The following is an 18,338-nucleotide window of genomic DNA, read 5'->3' as shown; positions in this document are numbered from 1 at the left end:
TACAATTTCTTCAAATAAACTTTTTATCCGATGCCTAGATTTTGTGTAATTTTGGAACTACTAAAATTTTTTATTTCATTAGTAGTTCCAAAATGACACAAAATCTAGGCATCGGATAAAAAAATTGAAGAAAGTGTATTTTTATAAAAAGTGCAGGAGCTAACAATGCCGAGGAAGATCTATCAGGCTGCATCTCACTTCCCGCCTGTCCAGCACGGTAAAATTCCAACATAGCTTAGTTCCGAATACTCAGATTACGAGTAGAACTAATCAAAATAATAAATAATCATTCCATGAAGTACGACTTAACCTGGTAGATTTCCCTCGGCCTTCTTAGCTCCGGCAATTCGTTGGCTTGCAAATTTTAGAAGCCACAAGCCACGATTGGTTTAACCAGAAGACTAGTTCTAAGTTTTATTTTATTTTTGATATTGTTAATATTAGAAGTAAAACTTTCGTTCGTCTTTAGCAGATACCGCCACGGCATTCATGCCATCATTTCGTTGTGAACCGATAACGGTAGCCCGAATTTTAGTAGTTCAAAGAGAATGAAATATGCACCTCTGATGGGACCCTAAGAAGGGTTAAAGGGTGTTCTAGAGTGCCTTTGGCGCTCTATGAACTAAATAAAATAAGACTGCTCTCGTTTCGCTTCACAATGAAATTATTATTTATTATTATTTTTTCGTACAAATACCTATGTTAACATAAAATTTTCACCCATTTGGGTTTATTTTTATAAATATTTATTTACTAATAACAAAATTGTTTTCGGTTACTTCCATTTAGCGCGCCTATGAGTTAAATTGTCAATAAAATTAATCTTACATAATGTCAAAGATTACTAATGTTGCCAAAGTTTATGATACTATCTCCCGAAGTTATATTTTATTGCTACCTGTTGATCGCTACTCTTTACTCTTTGGTGTTATTCCTTTCTTTTTTATGTATCTGGCTATTTTTGTTGTTATCTTGCCAGTATATGTGAGAGAGCAGAAGGTACTGGGTTCTTTCTGTGGTGGTGGATACACTAATTTCAGGGCTTTCTTATGGAGTTTTTGGTTTAAAATTTTGTTAACTGTTTGTTCGTTATAGCCATTGTTTACTGCTATTTGTTTAATGATGTTTAGTTCTATCTCGAAGTTATTTTTTGTCATGGAAATTTCTGTCAGTCTATGTATCATGCTATGGTAGGCTGCTAATTTGTGTTGTGTAGGATGGGATGATGAATTGTGTATGGTTGTGTCAGTATGGGTAGGTTTATGATATACGAAGAACTCATGTTTGTTGTGTAGTCTGATAATCGGTACATCTAGAAAGTTTATGGAATTATTCTGTTCTGTTTCTATTGTAAACTCAATATTACTATGAAGTGAATTAATGTATGATAGAAATTGGTCCAGTTGTCTGTTAGTTCCTGTAAAGCATACTAGTATATCATCCACGTATCTCCACCAATATAAGAACTGTTTAAATACGGGATGTTTAAAATTGTTGTTTCAAGTTGGTTCATAAATATATCTGATAGCAATGGGCTTAGAGGATTACCCATAATATGTCCTGCACTGTTGTTTGTGTATATTTGATTATTGAATTCAAAATAGTCTTGATTTATGCAAATTTCAAGGAGGTGTAAAATTTCAGATGTAATGATCGGATTTGTACTATTATGGTCTAAAAAGGAAAGGAATAACACCAGCTTTAAGAACTAACAACAACTTAAGCAAATATATTAAGAACAATAAAAGCCGAAAGAGAAAGCAACTACAGAGTGGTGTGTACAAACTAACTTGTGGTGACTGTCCGAAAACTTACATCGGTCAAACTGGCAGAACCTTTGACAAACGGATAGCAGAACACAAAAGGGCTTTCAGCAATAGAAAAACAGACACTTCTACATACGCACTTCACCTTCTAGATCATAATCATTCTTGCAATGAAGAGTTTCAAATTCTGCATATTCAAAATAAAGGCCTTAAGCTATGTTTTTTAGAATCTATGGAAATTATTAAATTGAAAAACAGATATAATTCTGAATGACCAACTCGAGACAAACAGCTCCCCACTCCTCAACCTCTTCAGTTAAAAACTTAAAAAGGCAAACACATTGTAAATTATATCACTTGAGAAAGGCACTCTGCCGAAACAGCTGTAGTCACTTAGTTGTAATAAATTTTGTGGAAGTATAGAAAACAAACATTTTCAGTGTTTTATTGTTAGATAAAATGAACTTCCATCAAGTAACGGTCGAATCCATCAATCATATTTATTTTTTCTTCAAACGTCAAATGATGATGACATTACTTATCTAACTTGATCCTGTCAAAGTTTGATGTCTCCGCCGGCAGCAGTTTTTTTTTTCCCATTTCTTTACGGCGGAGGGAAAAATGTTGTCATGGCAACAATATGAAACATGTCACAAAGCAACAATACAAATGTCATTAACAACAATTAAACATCATTTTTAGTTATAGTAATATTAAAAGTACAATTAGTTAATGAGGCATTTTCAAAATTGAGACCGTGCAAAAATGTTCCCGACTCTTGATACGCATTGGTAATTGTTGATGATACTGATGGTCGAGCACAACTTTCAGCAATCATTCCCGATGTTGGCGAATCATGAGGGTTTATCCCACCGACGACTTAATTATTTTAATTTCTAACATCTAGACGACTTTGATAGTTGTCACAGTTAATTTCGAGTAAAAATAGCGTATGAATTGTATTATTTATGGTTGAAAATTGCTACGTTTGAAGAAAAAATAGTATACTTTATTCGGCAAAGAAGCGACTTTTCTTGACTTGCCCTCTATTACGCGCCTCACTTCGTTCGGCGCGTAATATCGGGCGCGTCAAGAAAAGTCATGCTTCTCCGCCTCATAAAGTAATATACTATTATTTAAAATAAGCTAAATACCTACGTTCGACAGCAAAAATTTTTAATTTTACGAGTAAGTACTTATGAACCGCCAAAGTTTCGTTAACGAAACATTAATTTTAGGGGTGTTGCTATTATTATAATAATTATTTTTATGTTAGATAATATTCTTGGACCTCTATTTATAAAATATATGAACTCTATTTGCCTAACTTCCAATTATTTCAATGTTTGGCCATTAATGGGTTAACTCGTAGCATGCAGGTTATACTTAATATAGCAGATTTCAACTATAATTTGATTAAATACTAAATAATTTACTAAATTCTGCGCTTAGTGCATTCAATATGTAAGTATATAGGGTGTCCCAAAAGTAGTGGAACGGTCGAATATTTCGCGAACTAAACATCGGATCGAAAAACTGAAAAATACGTGTTCAATCATTTTCAAAAATCTACCCAATGACACCAAACACCAACCCCCACTACAGCCCCTGGAGATGGGGTGGGGATAATTTTTAAATCTTAAATGGAAACCCCTAGTTTTTCTTGCAGATTTGGATTCATTACGTAAAAGTAAGCAACTTTTATTCAAGACATTTTTTCGAACTGTCGATAGATGGCGATATAATTGGGAAAAACGATTTATCCTGATACCATAGGTAAATTATAGAAACGGTCTAATATCTCGAGAAATACACTTCCAAATGAGAAGCCAAAAAACAGGTTTTTAATATTTTTCGAAAACCTATCGATAAACACCAAACATGGCCCTCCAACCCACCCCCTGGAGGTGGGGTGGGGGGTAACTTTAAAATCTTAAATAGTATTACCCACTTTTTATTGCAGATTCGAATTCGTCATGAAAAATTAAGCAACATTTATTCGAAACCTTTTCTAAAAATGCTGATAGATGGCGCTAATAAATCGTATTTTTCCAATTAAAGCGCCATCTATCAACAATTCTAAAAAATGTTTCGAATAAATGTTGCTTAGTTTTTCATGACGAATCCGAATCTGTAATAAAAAGTGGGGGTTGCTATTTAATATTTTAAAGTTACCCCCACCCCACCTCCAGGGGGTGGGTTGGAGGGTCATGTTTAGTGTTATTCGATAGGTTTTCGAAAAGTATTAAAAAACCTCTTTTTGGTCTCTCATTTGGAAGTGTATTTCTCGAGATATTAGACCGTTTCAATTTACCCATGGTGTCAGAATAAATCGTTTTTCCCAATTATAGCACCATCTATCGACAGTTCGAAAAAATGTATTAAATAAAAGTTGCTTACTTTTACGTAAAGAATCCAAATCTGCAAGAAAATCTAGGGGTTTCCATTTGAGATTTCAAAGTTACCTCCCACCCCACCTCCAGGGGGTGTAGAGGAGGTTGATGTTTGGTGTCATTGGATAGATTTTTGAAACACGTGTTTTTCAGTTTTTCGATCCGATGTTTAGTTCGTGAAATATTCGACCGTTCCACTACTTTTGGGACACCTTGTATAATATAGTAAAATATTGGCTCCGACAAATTATTGAACCTGAATTGATGATACAGTTGAATTGTATCGTTCTATCTACTCACTCACTCACTCACTCACACTCGCCGATCATCCCACCCCCTAGGAACATGTGTGTACCGCTGCTAGTCAACGGGACCCACATGTCCGAAAATCAGACCGGTCACGCTCCAAAAGAGCGAGTCATTTTGGATCGGTACCTATCTGACCCCCAGGTTTTTGCTCCACCCCTCCCCAACGTGTGACATACGCAGGGAGGCTATGATCTTTGCGTCGGGTGATTTGGGAAAAAGAAACACCCTTCGCTTTAGCATGGTTGTGGTTAGGCCACCTCACTGTAGGGGTAGCTGTGTAGCTTTTCTCCCTATTTACGTTACTGATTCTACTTTGGTATTGACATGAATTTGGACTGAAGTCCCTAAGAGTGTGTCTCCCCTCGGAGAGGCACCAACCTAGGTTGGTATCTCTCCGCGAGGAGCCGTGTGGTGAGCTCGGTCACTCAGCTGCCGAATTGGCAAAGTAATTTTGTTCTCCTCGGCAGCTGGGCACCCGATGAGTCTGGCCATCGAGCCCATGGTTATCGCCCATGGCCTCGATGCTCAGAGTTTCGCGACGATTAGGTCTCTCATTCGACCTGCCTTAAGGGCCTGAAGCCTAAGTGGCTTGTACAAGGTGGCCTGAGGGGTCCCTTGTACCCTTAATGTTGAGTATGAGCCGAGTGGGTACGGTCAGTGTTCACTAATCTTCAAAGTATACTTAATATTAACGTGGTTGCGACAATAAAGGGTCTTTTGTTAGTTTTATATTTTTTTTTTTGTGGGTTAGTATAATTTATGTATTTTTTTGGTGAGCACGTTCTGGCGTCCAATCATCTAACATCGATTGGGCCCCAGAGCATGATCTTTTTTTTTCTACCTTTATTGCGCGGTGTGGTTTGACTACTCTGTAACTATCTCAGACATCATGTTCTTCTGCTGGGACCTGTCTATATCCCAATAGTTGCTGTTTAGGCCGTCTATGTACCATTCTAACGTTTTCGTCATAATCCGTTAATTCCCTTAGTCACCTGTTGGGGTGACTTCTTATATTGGTGAAGATGTCATACGCTTTTTCGTCCATGGTCCTTAGGATTTTTTTCTGGTCTGTGTCCCGGTATATGTACCGCAGTGGTACATATTTGGGCACGTTTAGGGCTTCTCTGATTATGTGGTTTTGGCTGACTTGTAATTTCTTCCTGTTGGACTTGCACGTATGTCCCCAGGCTGCTGATGCGTATGTTAGGGTTGGCAGAATTATGCTATTGGCTGTTCTGAGTTTTGTCTTGATGTTTAATTTGCTTTTCCTCCCTATTATTGGGGCTAATTGCTTCCTTAGTGCTTTTGCTTTATTTACCGTTAGCTTTCTGTGTTGTGTGAATGTTAATTTTCTATCTAGCGTTACGCCTAGGTATTTAGCTTCGTTTTCCCATTCTATTTGGTTATTATCCAAGCTTAATTCTGTGTTCGGTGTTCCCCATCTCTTGCGGAACATGACGGCCTGAGTTTTATCTGGATTTAGTGCAATCTTCCATTTTATGCACCATCGTAATAGTCGGTTTAGTTCTCCTTGTACATGTCTTGCTGCCAGGTCTGGGTCTCTGCTGCATGCTGCTATAGCAGTGTCATCTGCGTATAGGCTTAGGATCGTTCTGTTGCTTTTAGGTGTGTCTGCGGTGTATATGGTGTACAGGTAAGGCGACAGCACGGCTCCCTGCGGCACACCCGCCTCCAAGGTCCCGACCCCGGACAGGGTTTCCCCTATCCGAACTCTGAACCTCCTGTTGGCCAAGTATGAAGCCAGAAGACATGTCATCGCCCCACTGTATCCACAATCGTTCATTTTGTAGATTAGGCCCTCGTGCCAGACTCTGTCAAATGCCTTACTGACGTCGAGAAATGCAGCTGCTGTGTACACTTTCTCGTTGAAGACTTTTGTGATGTACTCTGTCAGTCTTAGTACTTGGAGTTCGCAAGAATGTTCTGATCTAAATCCGAATTGCGCTTCGGGGAGTATTCCTAGCCTTTCGGTTTCCTCTTGGAGTCTTTTGAATATTACTCTTTCAGCTATTTTGCTTATTGATGATAGCAGGCTTATTGTTCTGTAGTTTTGAGGAAAGCTCCCGTTTTTCCCCGGTTTTCCAATCATTATTACGTGAACTTATTTCCATCTATCTGGAAAGTATCTTAGTCTCAGTACTGCGTTGATGATATTTGTGATGTACACTATTAATTTGGTCGGTAAGTTTTTAATTGCCCTATTTGTGATGTTGTCTGGGCCTGTTGCTTTTTTCGCCTTAGCCCTTTTGATTATATTTCTTATTTCTTCTGGGGTGGTGTGTTCAAGGCCTATTCTGCCTTTTCTTCTTTTTATTCTTCTTGCACTATTTTCGACATCTGCGGTGAAGTCTAGATCTTCCCTTTGATGGAAATTTTTCTTACAATTCGTTTCTAGTGTATCTTTCATGGCTTCTGCTTTGTCTTCGTCTGTATATACGATTCCTGTTTCTCCGTGTAGAGGTGGAATCGGTTTTCTATCGTTTCTAAGTACTGCTGATACTTTCCAGAATGCAGATTTATTTGGATTTAGGCTTTGGATATATTGGTCCCAGCATTCGCTTCGGTGCTCTTGTAACTGTTTTTTGACCTCCCTGTCTAATTAATTTGCAATTCTTTTATCTTCTCTGTTTCGAGTTCGTTGTCGTTCTATCTATCATATTTATTTAGTTTAAGAACATTTGTATATTTTCTTCCTCTTTTTCATAATCCTTAATTATTTCAAGGCGTCGGATTTAGGGTTCCGGCTCTTATCCATTTCTTTCGTGCGCTTCTATTGGTGGCCATGTTCTTCATATCTCTTATATTTATGTCTTTCCTTTCACCTATATCATGGATCTGGTCCACGTCTTCCTCGGCCTTCCCTTTTTCCTTGTTTCCCATTTTGGCCTCATATACCCTCTTTGCTAGTCTCTTTAGTAGGTGATATTTTGTTGGCAACGGCATTTCTTGTTTCAGATTTGGCCATACGGGGTTCACACTCCCTGTAAGGACGAAGTTCACTCATCCCAGATACCTACGATATCAAAATATTGAGTTCTGGTGGCACTCTTTCCATGTCATCGAGCTCTAGGTGACTTGGTATAGTCACTATAGTCAATATAGTCACCGAGTGACTATATCTTGGAAAAGGCTAAATTCTAAACAGGTAATAAGAGGAACTGAACAGACAGAACGGTTTGCAATTTATAGTAGTTAGCCTCCATTGACGAGGGGAAACTTCAAAAAGAAGAATAGAGGACTTCACAGAAAAGGTTAATGTTAAGAAAACGTATCCTTATTATCATTTCGTTTTCAATATACAGGGTGTTTAATTAAGAATGTCCAGTCTCTGAGTTGTAGATTCTAGACATCAAAATATCAAGATTTACCCCAAATACCTTAAATAAAATATGGCTCCTTACTGAGTTACTGAGTTTTATTTATAAATTTAAAAACCATCTGTACCCAGTATTTTAAAACTATTTAACATGTCCTTACCATACCTGGCAGAAAGTGTACGTTATATATTCTACTAAATTGTGATAAATAAATGTTTCTAGCTACTACCATAGGCGTACGACAGGGGAAAGTGAATGGTTGACCGTTCCCAAATTCTACGCCACTGGCGGAATTGCTATTTTAGTGCAATTTTTCCATTCTCCAATACTCTCCATGTAACTAATATACTCTTTACTCGTAACGATAAAATCATTCGTTTTCGAGATATTTGAAGTTAAACATGTAACGAGTATACAGTAGCGCGTCATCAATATAACTTCGGGAGATAGTATCATACCTTTTTTCGTAAGGTCTGCGAAACTTTGGCAACAGTGCTTCGGAATTGTTTGACATAACTTGCATGTGACATTAACTCATAGGCGCGCTAAATGGAAATAATAGAAAACAATTTTGTTATTAGTAAATAAATATTTATAAAAATAAACCAAAAAGGGTGAAAATTTTGTGTTAACATTATGTATTTGCACGAAATAGTAATAATAAACAAGCATTTCGTTGTGAAGCGAAACAAGAGCCGTCTTATTTTATTTAGTTCATAGAGCGCCAAAGGCACTTTAACTTTATATACTCGCATTAGAATTCGAAATATTTTTACGTAAAATATACTTATACATATAACTAAAACTCACAATTAACAATAATCTATTTTTTTTTTTCAAATAGACCAATAACTTAGTTCTATTACACAAGAATATAATAAATTAACTATAAATAAACACTACTTTCCTATGAAACAACAATAACGAATTCTTAAAATGAATGAAAACTACTGCACTGAACAGATATCGATAAAGATAACAGAACAGATAAAAGAAAATCTGACGCAGGTTTGTCAAAATGACAGTGACAATTTCTCTATGTTGCCTAATTAGTTATTAGTTATAATATGTTCGATTTCTTGTTAGAAATAAAAATTTTAGTAGGTCCAAAATGACACAAAATCTAGGCATGGGATAAAAAAGTTTATTTGAAGAAAGTGTATTTGTTTGTTCGTCTTACTGGCCGGTACAGGCTCGTTTTTTTAATATTGTATTTATTTACAGAGTAATTTCCACATACTAATATATTTCTCAAATTGGGCTCTGTACCGTCATTGTCTATTATATTACGAATATGTGTGCTAAATATCTCGACAAAATATTCAAAATTACAGCCGCAATCTTGGACCGCGTTTGTTGCTACCTGTTGATCTACTGTAGCCTCTTAATGTATTGTGCAGCTTAATTTTAAACTTGATATATCCCGAAAACCAATGATTTTATTGTTAATTAAGAATGAAGAGCATATTATTAATTCTTAATGATAAAATCATTAGTTTTCGAGATATCTGAAGTTAAAAAATAAGCGTCACAATACATTAACCAAAATAACTGTGCCGTTACATGTTTAACTTTAATATCTCGAAAACTAATGACTTTATCGTTACGACTAAATAGTATATTATTTACATAGATAGTATTGGAGAATCGAAAAATTGCACTGAAATAATTTAACATAATTTCATAGGGTGTACACTGTGTACAGTACTTACACTTTCTACCAAATATGAAAAGGATACGTCAAATAGTTGAATACTGAACAGCAGGAATACTGAGCAAATATATTTTTTAAATTTTTAAATAAAACACTCTGTAACTCAATAAGGAGCCATATTTTATTTTAGTGATTTGGATAAAATCAAGTTAAATAGAGTCGATATCTCTAACGCGAAGCAACATATCAGAAAGTTATCTTGTTTGTGGATTCGCGTTTAAAAAAATCATTTCAGTTGAGTATCTTAAAAAATGTGAACCTTCAACCTGTATGATAGTGCAAAACTTTAAATCTGTATTTATTTTGATAGCCAAAATGTAGGACTGTCTTCATCTTAACCTTTAACTACCCGCGCATCAAGTTATAACATAACTACACGCGTGGCGTACTTTATACGCCACAAGAAAATACACTTAAAAACAGCGGATTTGTTTATTTTTTTTTGAGAAAATACACTTAGTTGTTTGTTATAAACCTTATTCGGCATCAGTGAATACTTGAAGTTCCTTCTCAGTAAGTAAATTTGGATTTATAACTGGAATCATGGAATAACTGGATTCCATGATAAATAAAATTACTAATAAAATTTTTTTTGAAATATGATTTTTTACAGGAGAAAAAGTATTGTTTATAAAGAAAAATATATTTTGTGCCATAATGACTAAAAAACAATTGAAATATATACTTATATTACTACTTCTATTAATATAATCGTGGCGTATATTGTCCACAACCGGAAACAACAAATAATAAACTGTAAATTACGATCTTCCCAGAACGCCGATTATAACGAAACTAAAACCAAATTGTAAAGCACATTCCAGTGATAGGGTAGAAAGATAAACAAGGTCAAAAATTAAATTTTTAAATATATTTGCAGTAGAATTCTTATATATGGCGTACAAAATACGCCAGCGCGTGTAGTTAAAGGTTAAATGCGGCACACTGATAAAAATTGGTCAAAACAAATAGGGCCTTAAATTACATTTTGGAGAGATATATTATAGTTATAGCCTCCCCTATTGTAAAAATCACGAGCCGCCACTGCTAGAAGAAGTAAAAAAGAAAAATGTGAATCTACCATATCGTTAACCTACCATTTAATTTTCTTACGTTTTCTCCGATTCCAAATGTATACTATCGTGTAATTATGGTGATTACGGTGATGGAAGATATGCAAATTTTAAAAAATAGTTATAATTTGTCGTGTTTTAAACAATCAATATTTATGACTTAAAATAAAACAACTTTGCCAAAAATAAATAACATTTTTATGGTACAGTATTAGATTTCTTATAATAATTCCATGGTTGTATATCTCCAGAAGCAAAGAAAATAAAGGTAATTCCAGCAATAACGTAAAATCCTGCTGAGACAGAAAATATAATGTTCCAGAGCTCCTTATCCTCCTGAAAATGTCAAAAATAGTAATTTTTGTAAATCAACGCATGATAATATTTTTTAAGTTAACTTAAAATTATAATTAAATTAAAATCACAATAAAGATGCACTAAAAACAAACAAACCAAGGCACGTTAAATGTTACGAGGAGCACCCTCGAATCATGATTTACAATGTAGAAACTTTGTAAATCATGATTTGGGATGTACAATGTATATGTTACAGTTCAAGTTGATTCTCAGTTAGAGTTGACTCCAAATAGTTGGAGTCAACTCCAACTGAAACGAGCAGTAAAAGTTGATTTTAAAAATTTAAATCAACTTTTACTAGTTGGAGTTGACTCTTCCTGGATCGATTCAGTAAATGTTGATTTTGATTATACGAGAATCTCAAGTGCATTTTTGATGAGTGTGCGTTTCTTTGTTTTGACCGTTTCAACTACTTATTAGTATAGTCTGTAACGTCGCCCCCGTTAGGTAAATTATTCTGATTCGATTTTTTGCACAAACTTACTCAAAGAAATACATCCGTATAACAATCCTTATAACAAATAGACAGGGTGTCACGCGGTACCGCGGTCGAAAAATTGTTTAACCAATTTTTGTTGACCAAATTCACAAAAATAATTTTTATCTACTCTATCTCATATTATGTAAAGCAGCGGTTCTCAATCTGTGGTACATGTACCACTGGTGGTACATATCATTATGTGCGGTGGTACACAAAACACACAAAAACTTAAAATAGTAGTACATAGTAAGTCTTGATTATACAATCTAAAAATATAGAAATATAATAAAAGAAACTTTAGATGGTACATGACTCAAAAAGATTGAGAACCGCTGTACATGAAGCAGTACATGAAGGTTTTAAAGTGTGTCTGAAGTAACAATGTATTTTAAATGGGTATTACTTTTTCGCACTGTTTTTTAGCACACTTTCATATAATTAAACATCCTTAACTTTCGCCTTCGGGAGGAAATCAGACACGCCCTTGCAACGGCAACTGAAATGCTCACAAAACAGCGACCACGGAAGCAAAGATGGATGACAGAGGATATATTGGATTTAATGGATGAAAGAAGAAAATGCAAATAGCACAAAGCAATGTACAAAGCATTAAATAGAACCATTAAACAAAAAATAAAAATTGCAAAAGAAAAATGGATAACAGAACAATGTGAAGAAATCGAAAACTTATATAAAAAACATGATGACTTTCATCTGTATAAGAAACTCAAGGAATTCACAGGCACGACATACTCACAAGGACCAAATAATCTAATCAACGCAGAAGGCAAACTGATTTCAAGCCCTGAAGAACAAATAAACACGTGGGAAGACTATATAAAGGAACTCTTCTATGACATCAGAGAACCTCCTACATTAAATACCGAAAACGACCAAGGTCTTCCAATACTGAAGTCCGAACTGGAATATGCTCTACGTCAACTAAAAAACAACAAATCTGTAGGAAAAGATGAAATACCAGCTGAGCTATTGAAGTTAATCAAAGAGGAAAACTTAGACCTTCTTCTTGGACTATTTAATAATGTTTACAATACAGGGACTATCCCTAAAATATGGCTTGAATCAGTCTTCATACCACTGCCTAAAAAGAAGAACGCCAAATTATGCCAGGACTTCCGCCTTATAAGTCTATTAAATAACATTCTGAAGCTTTTCTTGCGTATCATACAGAACAGAATATATTATAAAAAATGTGATGAGGTCACCGGTCAAGAACAATTTGGCTTCAGGAAAGGTATGGGAACACGAGAAGCAATATTCTGTCTTCAAACTCTGGCACAAAGATACAAAGATCAGCAAGCAGACCTGTTTCATAGATTTTGAGAAAGCGTTCGATAGGGTGAAGCACAAGACCTTGATAGAAAGATTGAACGACATCGGAGTCGACAAAAGAGATTCTAAAATTATAGAGGCTATTTATTGGAATCAGACAGCAATCATAAAGACCAATGGTAATACGTCAAGGCCAATTAAAATACAACGAGGTGTTAGACAGGGTTGTGTGCTATCACCCATACTTTTAACGTCTACTCTGAGGTAATATTTGCGAACTCTTTATCGCACTCTTCAGAAGGAATCAGGATAAACGGCCAGAGAGTAAATAACATCCGCTATGCAGACGACACAGTATTAATGACTGATTCGGACCATAGTCTGTAGATACTGTTGGATAGGGATACTGAGAGTTGAGAAACTCTCAGTAACTACTGAGAACGGGTTACTAATCGCGGCAGGTAAAGTAACATTCTTCTTTCAATACAACAAAGTGTTACTTTACTGCCGAAAATGAGGGCAAATGAGTACAATAATGAATGATTTTAGTGACGTTTGGCGATAAACAATGATTTTAAACAAATTCGCAAAAATAATTTTTTCAGTTCGTACAAATTTTTTTTAGATCCTTTGGGCCTTTTTTCTCTAAAATTGACTGTTGTCGAGTTATTAGCGACTTAAAATTTGAAAAACGCCAAAATAACCATTTTCAAGGTTTAATAACTCGGTTAAAGATAATTATTGTGAAAGTCGAGCGAGCGGCCGTGGAGTAACGGCATAATCGCTGGCCTCATACGCCAGTGCACGTGAGTTCGAGCCCTGCCAAAGACAAACCATTTTCATTTCCAATAATGACACGAGCCGTCTCACCGTTTCTCGGAGAGCACGTTAATCCGTCGGTCCCCCTGGGCTAGTGTACATCGACACTAGTTACTTGAAACAGGGTTAAAGATGTAATTGGCGCCGGAACTGTCCGAAAGGCAAAAATGCCATACGATATTATTATGAAATGCCATACAATATATTATGAAATGTCATATATTATGAAAGTCAGAAACTAAAAAAAAAAATCAAAGATTAAAGCTACCTCTATTAAGATCCTGAAGAAATTTTTGTCATTATTTCATTAATAAGATATTATTTTTAATTATCAACAATGAGCGCTAAGCGTGTATTGAGGCGGCCGTCAATGTGAGTGCGAGTGAGATTCACCATTGGACGGCCGGAATGGTGCATCTCTTTAGCACTCACCATTGACGACCGCCTAATACGCACTTAGCGCTCATTGTTAATAATTAAAGATAACAGCTTAGTAATAAAATAGTGACAAAAATTTCTGCTGGATCTTGTAGAGGGGGCTATAAACTTTGATTTGGTCACGTTCCGACTTTCATAATAATGGATTTTAACCGAGTTATTAAGCCTTGAAAATGGCTATTTTCGCATTTTTCAAATTTTAAATCGCGTATAACTCGACAACAATCAATTTTAGAGAAAAATCACAAAAAAATACCTTTTTTTGCTCAGAATAACCCAAATGATCTAAAAAAAATTATTCAAAGTGAAAAAATTACTTTTGTGAATTTGTCTAAAAAAAATTGTTTAAACAATTTATCGATCAAGGTACTGCCTGGAACCCATTAGATTTGTTATAAGGACCTCTTTTTGAGTAAGTTTGTGCAAAAAAATTCGATTCGGAGTAATTTACCTAACGGGAGCGACGATACAGCCTAGACTAATTTGAACATATTCAGTAACATTTAATTTCTAGAATCGGCTGTTTGCGTGAATCAGAATCAACTTTTACTAAATGGCATTGGGAAGAGTATACTTTTCCTAGTTGGAGTCTACTTTTACTAGTAAATGTTGAATATAAATCTTCATTTTATATTTATAATAAACTTTTACTAAAACCAGCCGTTAGAGTTGACTCGAACTAGTAAAAGTCAACTCCAACTGGATAATCAACTTGAACTGTAACATGTAAATTATGATTTTGGAGTGTTCCTCGTCGTAACATTCAACGTGTCTTGGTTTGTTTATTTCTAGTGCATCTTTATTGTGATTGTAGTATAGACGCTTTTATAAAAATGATTATTTAACTGATATTACTTATGTACAGTGAAACCCCGATAAGTCGGCCTCCGATGACTCGGCTAACCCGGGTTACAAGCTTTCAAGTTTGTAAAAAAACGTTTACTTCTTTGAAAACACAGAAAAAATAATCCTTGTTTTACAGGAGATTAAAAGGTGAATACTTATTAAAATGAATGTTTCTACATCCGTGTTAAAAATGCAATTTTTAGCACTCCATACGAGCGTTAAAAATGCTACTTTAAGACACTAGTGCTTTAATAGTATATTGTGCAACAAGTGCAGAAAGGTACTAATTTCTCACGAGTTTGAAAAGTTGCGGTACGAGCGCAAGCGAGTGTCGCAATTCAAACGAGTGAGAAATTACCTTTCTGCACGTGTTTCACACTATACTTTTTCTACAAGCACAGTTTTTTCATAAAAATAAAAATCACAATTTCCAAACGACGATTAATTATAATATCCTATGTGATAAATTTTAAACTGTATTTAATTAATACCTACTAATCAATTTAAATTCCTTATACCTAAATAAATTGCACAGAAATCAGTTAAAAAATTAATGCACTGCCTTAATTTGTTTAAATTTAAACAATTATTACTTCTTCTTCTTCTTCCTTTTTTTTTGGGTTTCGATTTTTTTTTAATCATTTACCCAGTACATGTTATTGGTTATGCGCGTCTTGCTCAAGGCAATGCACAACCAGGTGTCCTGTCAACTTCAGATCTATTTTTTTTTTGGTTCTATGTGTTCCTTGTCCTTCTTTTTGTTTTTCTGTAGATAGAGGGGGAAAAGTGTTACAACATTTAAGGTTAACTTAAGACTTTTCTCGTTTGGGGGTAGCTTCCAAACATTTTCACATAGGTTTAGGGCTGGCTACCTTCGGTTAGGATTAAGGATTTTAAGGATACAAATATAATTTTTGACATTTTAGGAGATTCCCTGTATTTTCTGAAGTATTTATTTATTGTTATTGTTATTATTATTATTTTTTGAAAATTCTATAGATCTACTTGAAAAAATTTGATAAATTTATTGATTATCTTAATAACTTTATTCGAGGGTTTATATAAAATGCTCTGTAAAGATATTGGACTGTCTATTCCAGCTTTTATTAGTTCTAGATACAAATCCATATCTTTATGTTTATTTATGGGGCACTCAAAGATGATGTGTACCAATGTTCCCATAGTACCGCATTCGCATATCGGTGTTTCCGTTTTGCCTATTTTGTGGAGATAACAAGGAGTTTTGCAATGTCCACTTCGTAAACGATTAAGGTTAGTAATATTGTTCCTACCCAAATATCCACATTTGTTATACCAAGGTTTTATAGGGAAACTATCCTGCAGTCCATAATAGTCCGGATATTTACCTTTCATTTGGGAATACCAGTTATTGTAAAATTGAGTCAAGATGTTCTTTTTTGTAACACAAAAGATATCTGTGCTGATGTTTTTTACATCATATGGTACTCTTAATTCTCTCCCAATATTGGCCAAGCTATCTGCCACCTCGTTGCCTTTAATCCCCTGATGTCCCGGTACCCATTCTAATCCTATTGAAAATCCCATATTATTTGCATCTACCAGTAGTTTTTTGGTCATTATAGTTACATAATCCATTTGGTCCCATTTGTGACTAGATATTTTGGATAAGGCACTTTTTGAATCTACAAAGATCACTGCTTTCATGATTTCCTTTTCAATACATACCGACATGGCTTTGTATACCGCTATTATTTCAGTTGTGCAGATTTGTGTGTAGTTATGGAGTCGTGACGAATATTTATAATTGATGCTTGGGATGTAAATTCCAAATCCCGATTGATTTGTTTGTGGGTCTATTGATCCATCTGTATATACGTGGGTATGATTATTATATATTCCACCATATTTAGCTATGAACCTTTCGTTCGATTCAATTTCATATTTTTCAAATTCTAGACTTTTAATTGTAATGGGGTATAGAAGAGTTTTTCTTTCTACCTCATATATAGGATTGATTTTATATCTAATTATGTTTTTTGTTTTTTTGAGTATATTTGTATATGCTAGTGAGTAATCTGGTATGACCTTGTTCCTCCAGAATCTATTGTTTGCATTTATTGCTTCGTTTAGCTTATTTAGACTCTTTACTATGATATTGTTTTTTTCCGGCATTTGTTTGAGTATATATTTATGTGCTAGTATCTCCCTTCTAACTTGTAACGTTGTTACTGAACATTCTGCTTGCAATATTAAGATGGGTGTAGAACGTAGACAACCCGTTACGATTCTCAAGGCAACATTCTGTACTTGTTCCAACCTCATCATCAAACTTTTACTGCAGGGGTTTAAAAGATTGGCTGCGTAATCTAAATGAGATCTAACTATTCCTTTGTATAAACTCAAAAGAATGTTCGGGTCAGCTCCCCATTTTGTACCACAAATTGCTCTCATGACATTTATTCCTTTGTTTGCTTTAGTTATCATGTCGTTAATTTGAATTGTCATATTCAAATTACACTGTAAATGAAATCCCAGATACTTTATTTCATTTTTCCATGGAATTTCCATATTTTGATATATCAAATGTGGGAAGTTATAAGCCTGACTTCTTTTTCTAAATATTATTGCTTTTGATTTGTGTGCTGAAATTTTAAAGTTGTGTTTCTCAAACCACTCCTGTAAATTTATTATATGGGTATTAAAGGAATTAATTAGCTTGTATATATCAGATCCTTGCACCAGAATTACAAAATCATCTGCATATTGAAAACACTCCATCTCATGGTTTATTAAATCATGTAGGGATCTAGTATAGAGATTGAATAATGTTGGACTGAGTGGAGACCCTTGAGGCAATCCAGTGGATGCTTGCATTGGGCCTAATATATTATTTGATTTGTCTTTAACGTAGATATTTCTGTTGAGCAAAAATTGCAAGATCAAGTTTGCATAAGTTATTGGGATGTCATACTTTAATAAGTATTTATATAGCAAATATATATTGACTGTATCATATGCCCTACTGATATCCAAAAAAATTCCAATTGTATTTAAATTTTTACTAAATCCAGTTCTAATATAATTAATTGTTAAAGCTAAGTTATCGTTGCACCCTTTGTTTCTTCTGAAACCTAACTGCTTAGGGCTTAGTATCGATTTTTTTTCCGTTATTTGTTCTATTCTTAATTTAATTATATTTTGCAAAATTTTGCCTACACATGACTCTAGAGCTATGTTTCTATAATTATCCTCACATAAAGGGTCTCTATTGGGTTTTAAAAAGGGAATGACAAGGGTGTTTTTCCATTCTTGTGGAAAACCTGTGTTTCTTTTAACTATTTGATTAAATATTTTTGACAATGCATCTAGCGCCACCAGGGGAAGTCTGTTTATCATGCTATATGTTACAAGATCTAAGCCAGTAGCCTTATCCTTTTTATTTATGACACTTATTATTTCTTGCCTTGAAATGTCCTCCACATCCTCGTTAGTTAGGGTAACCGTGAACTCAGGATCTGTTATGTCAATT

At 34.8% G+C, this 18,338-nt stretch overlaps 1 protein-coding gene across 1 annotated transcript in view; it reads right to left on the bottom strand.

Moving 5' to 3' along the window:
• Positions 1-10,768: 10,768 nt before the first annotated feature.
• The window catches only part of LOC126882019 (putative inorganic phosphate cotransporter), a 94,341-nt gene continuing 86,771 nt past the window's right edge, over positions 10,769-18,338 (bottom strand). The window contains exon 8 of the mRNA XM_050646795.1: positions 10,769-10,929. Coding sequence (XP_050502752.1) covers positions 10,792-10,929 — 138 coding nt within the window. The 3' untranslated portion in view covers positions 10,769-10,791. The remainder of the gene's footprint in view (positions 10,930-18,338) is intronic.

Source organism: Diabrotica virgifera, chromosome 3 (assembly GCF_917563875.1).
Source record: "Diabrotica virgifera virgifera chromosome 3, PGI_DIABVI_V3a".
Classification (NCBI taxonomy): domain Eukaryota; kingdom Metazoa; phylum Arthropoda; class Insecta; order Coleoptera; family Chrysomelidae; genus Diabrotica; species Diabrotica virgifera.
Note: the sequence above shows the minus strand (reverse complement) of the source record. Positions and strands in the feature narration are given on the sequence as shown.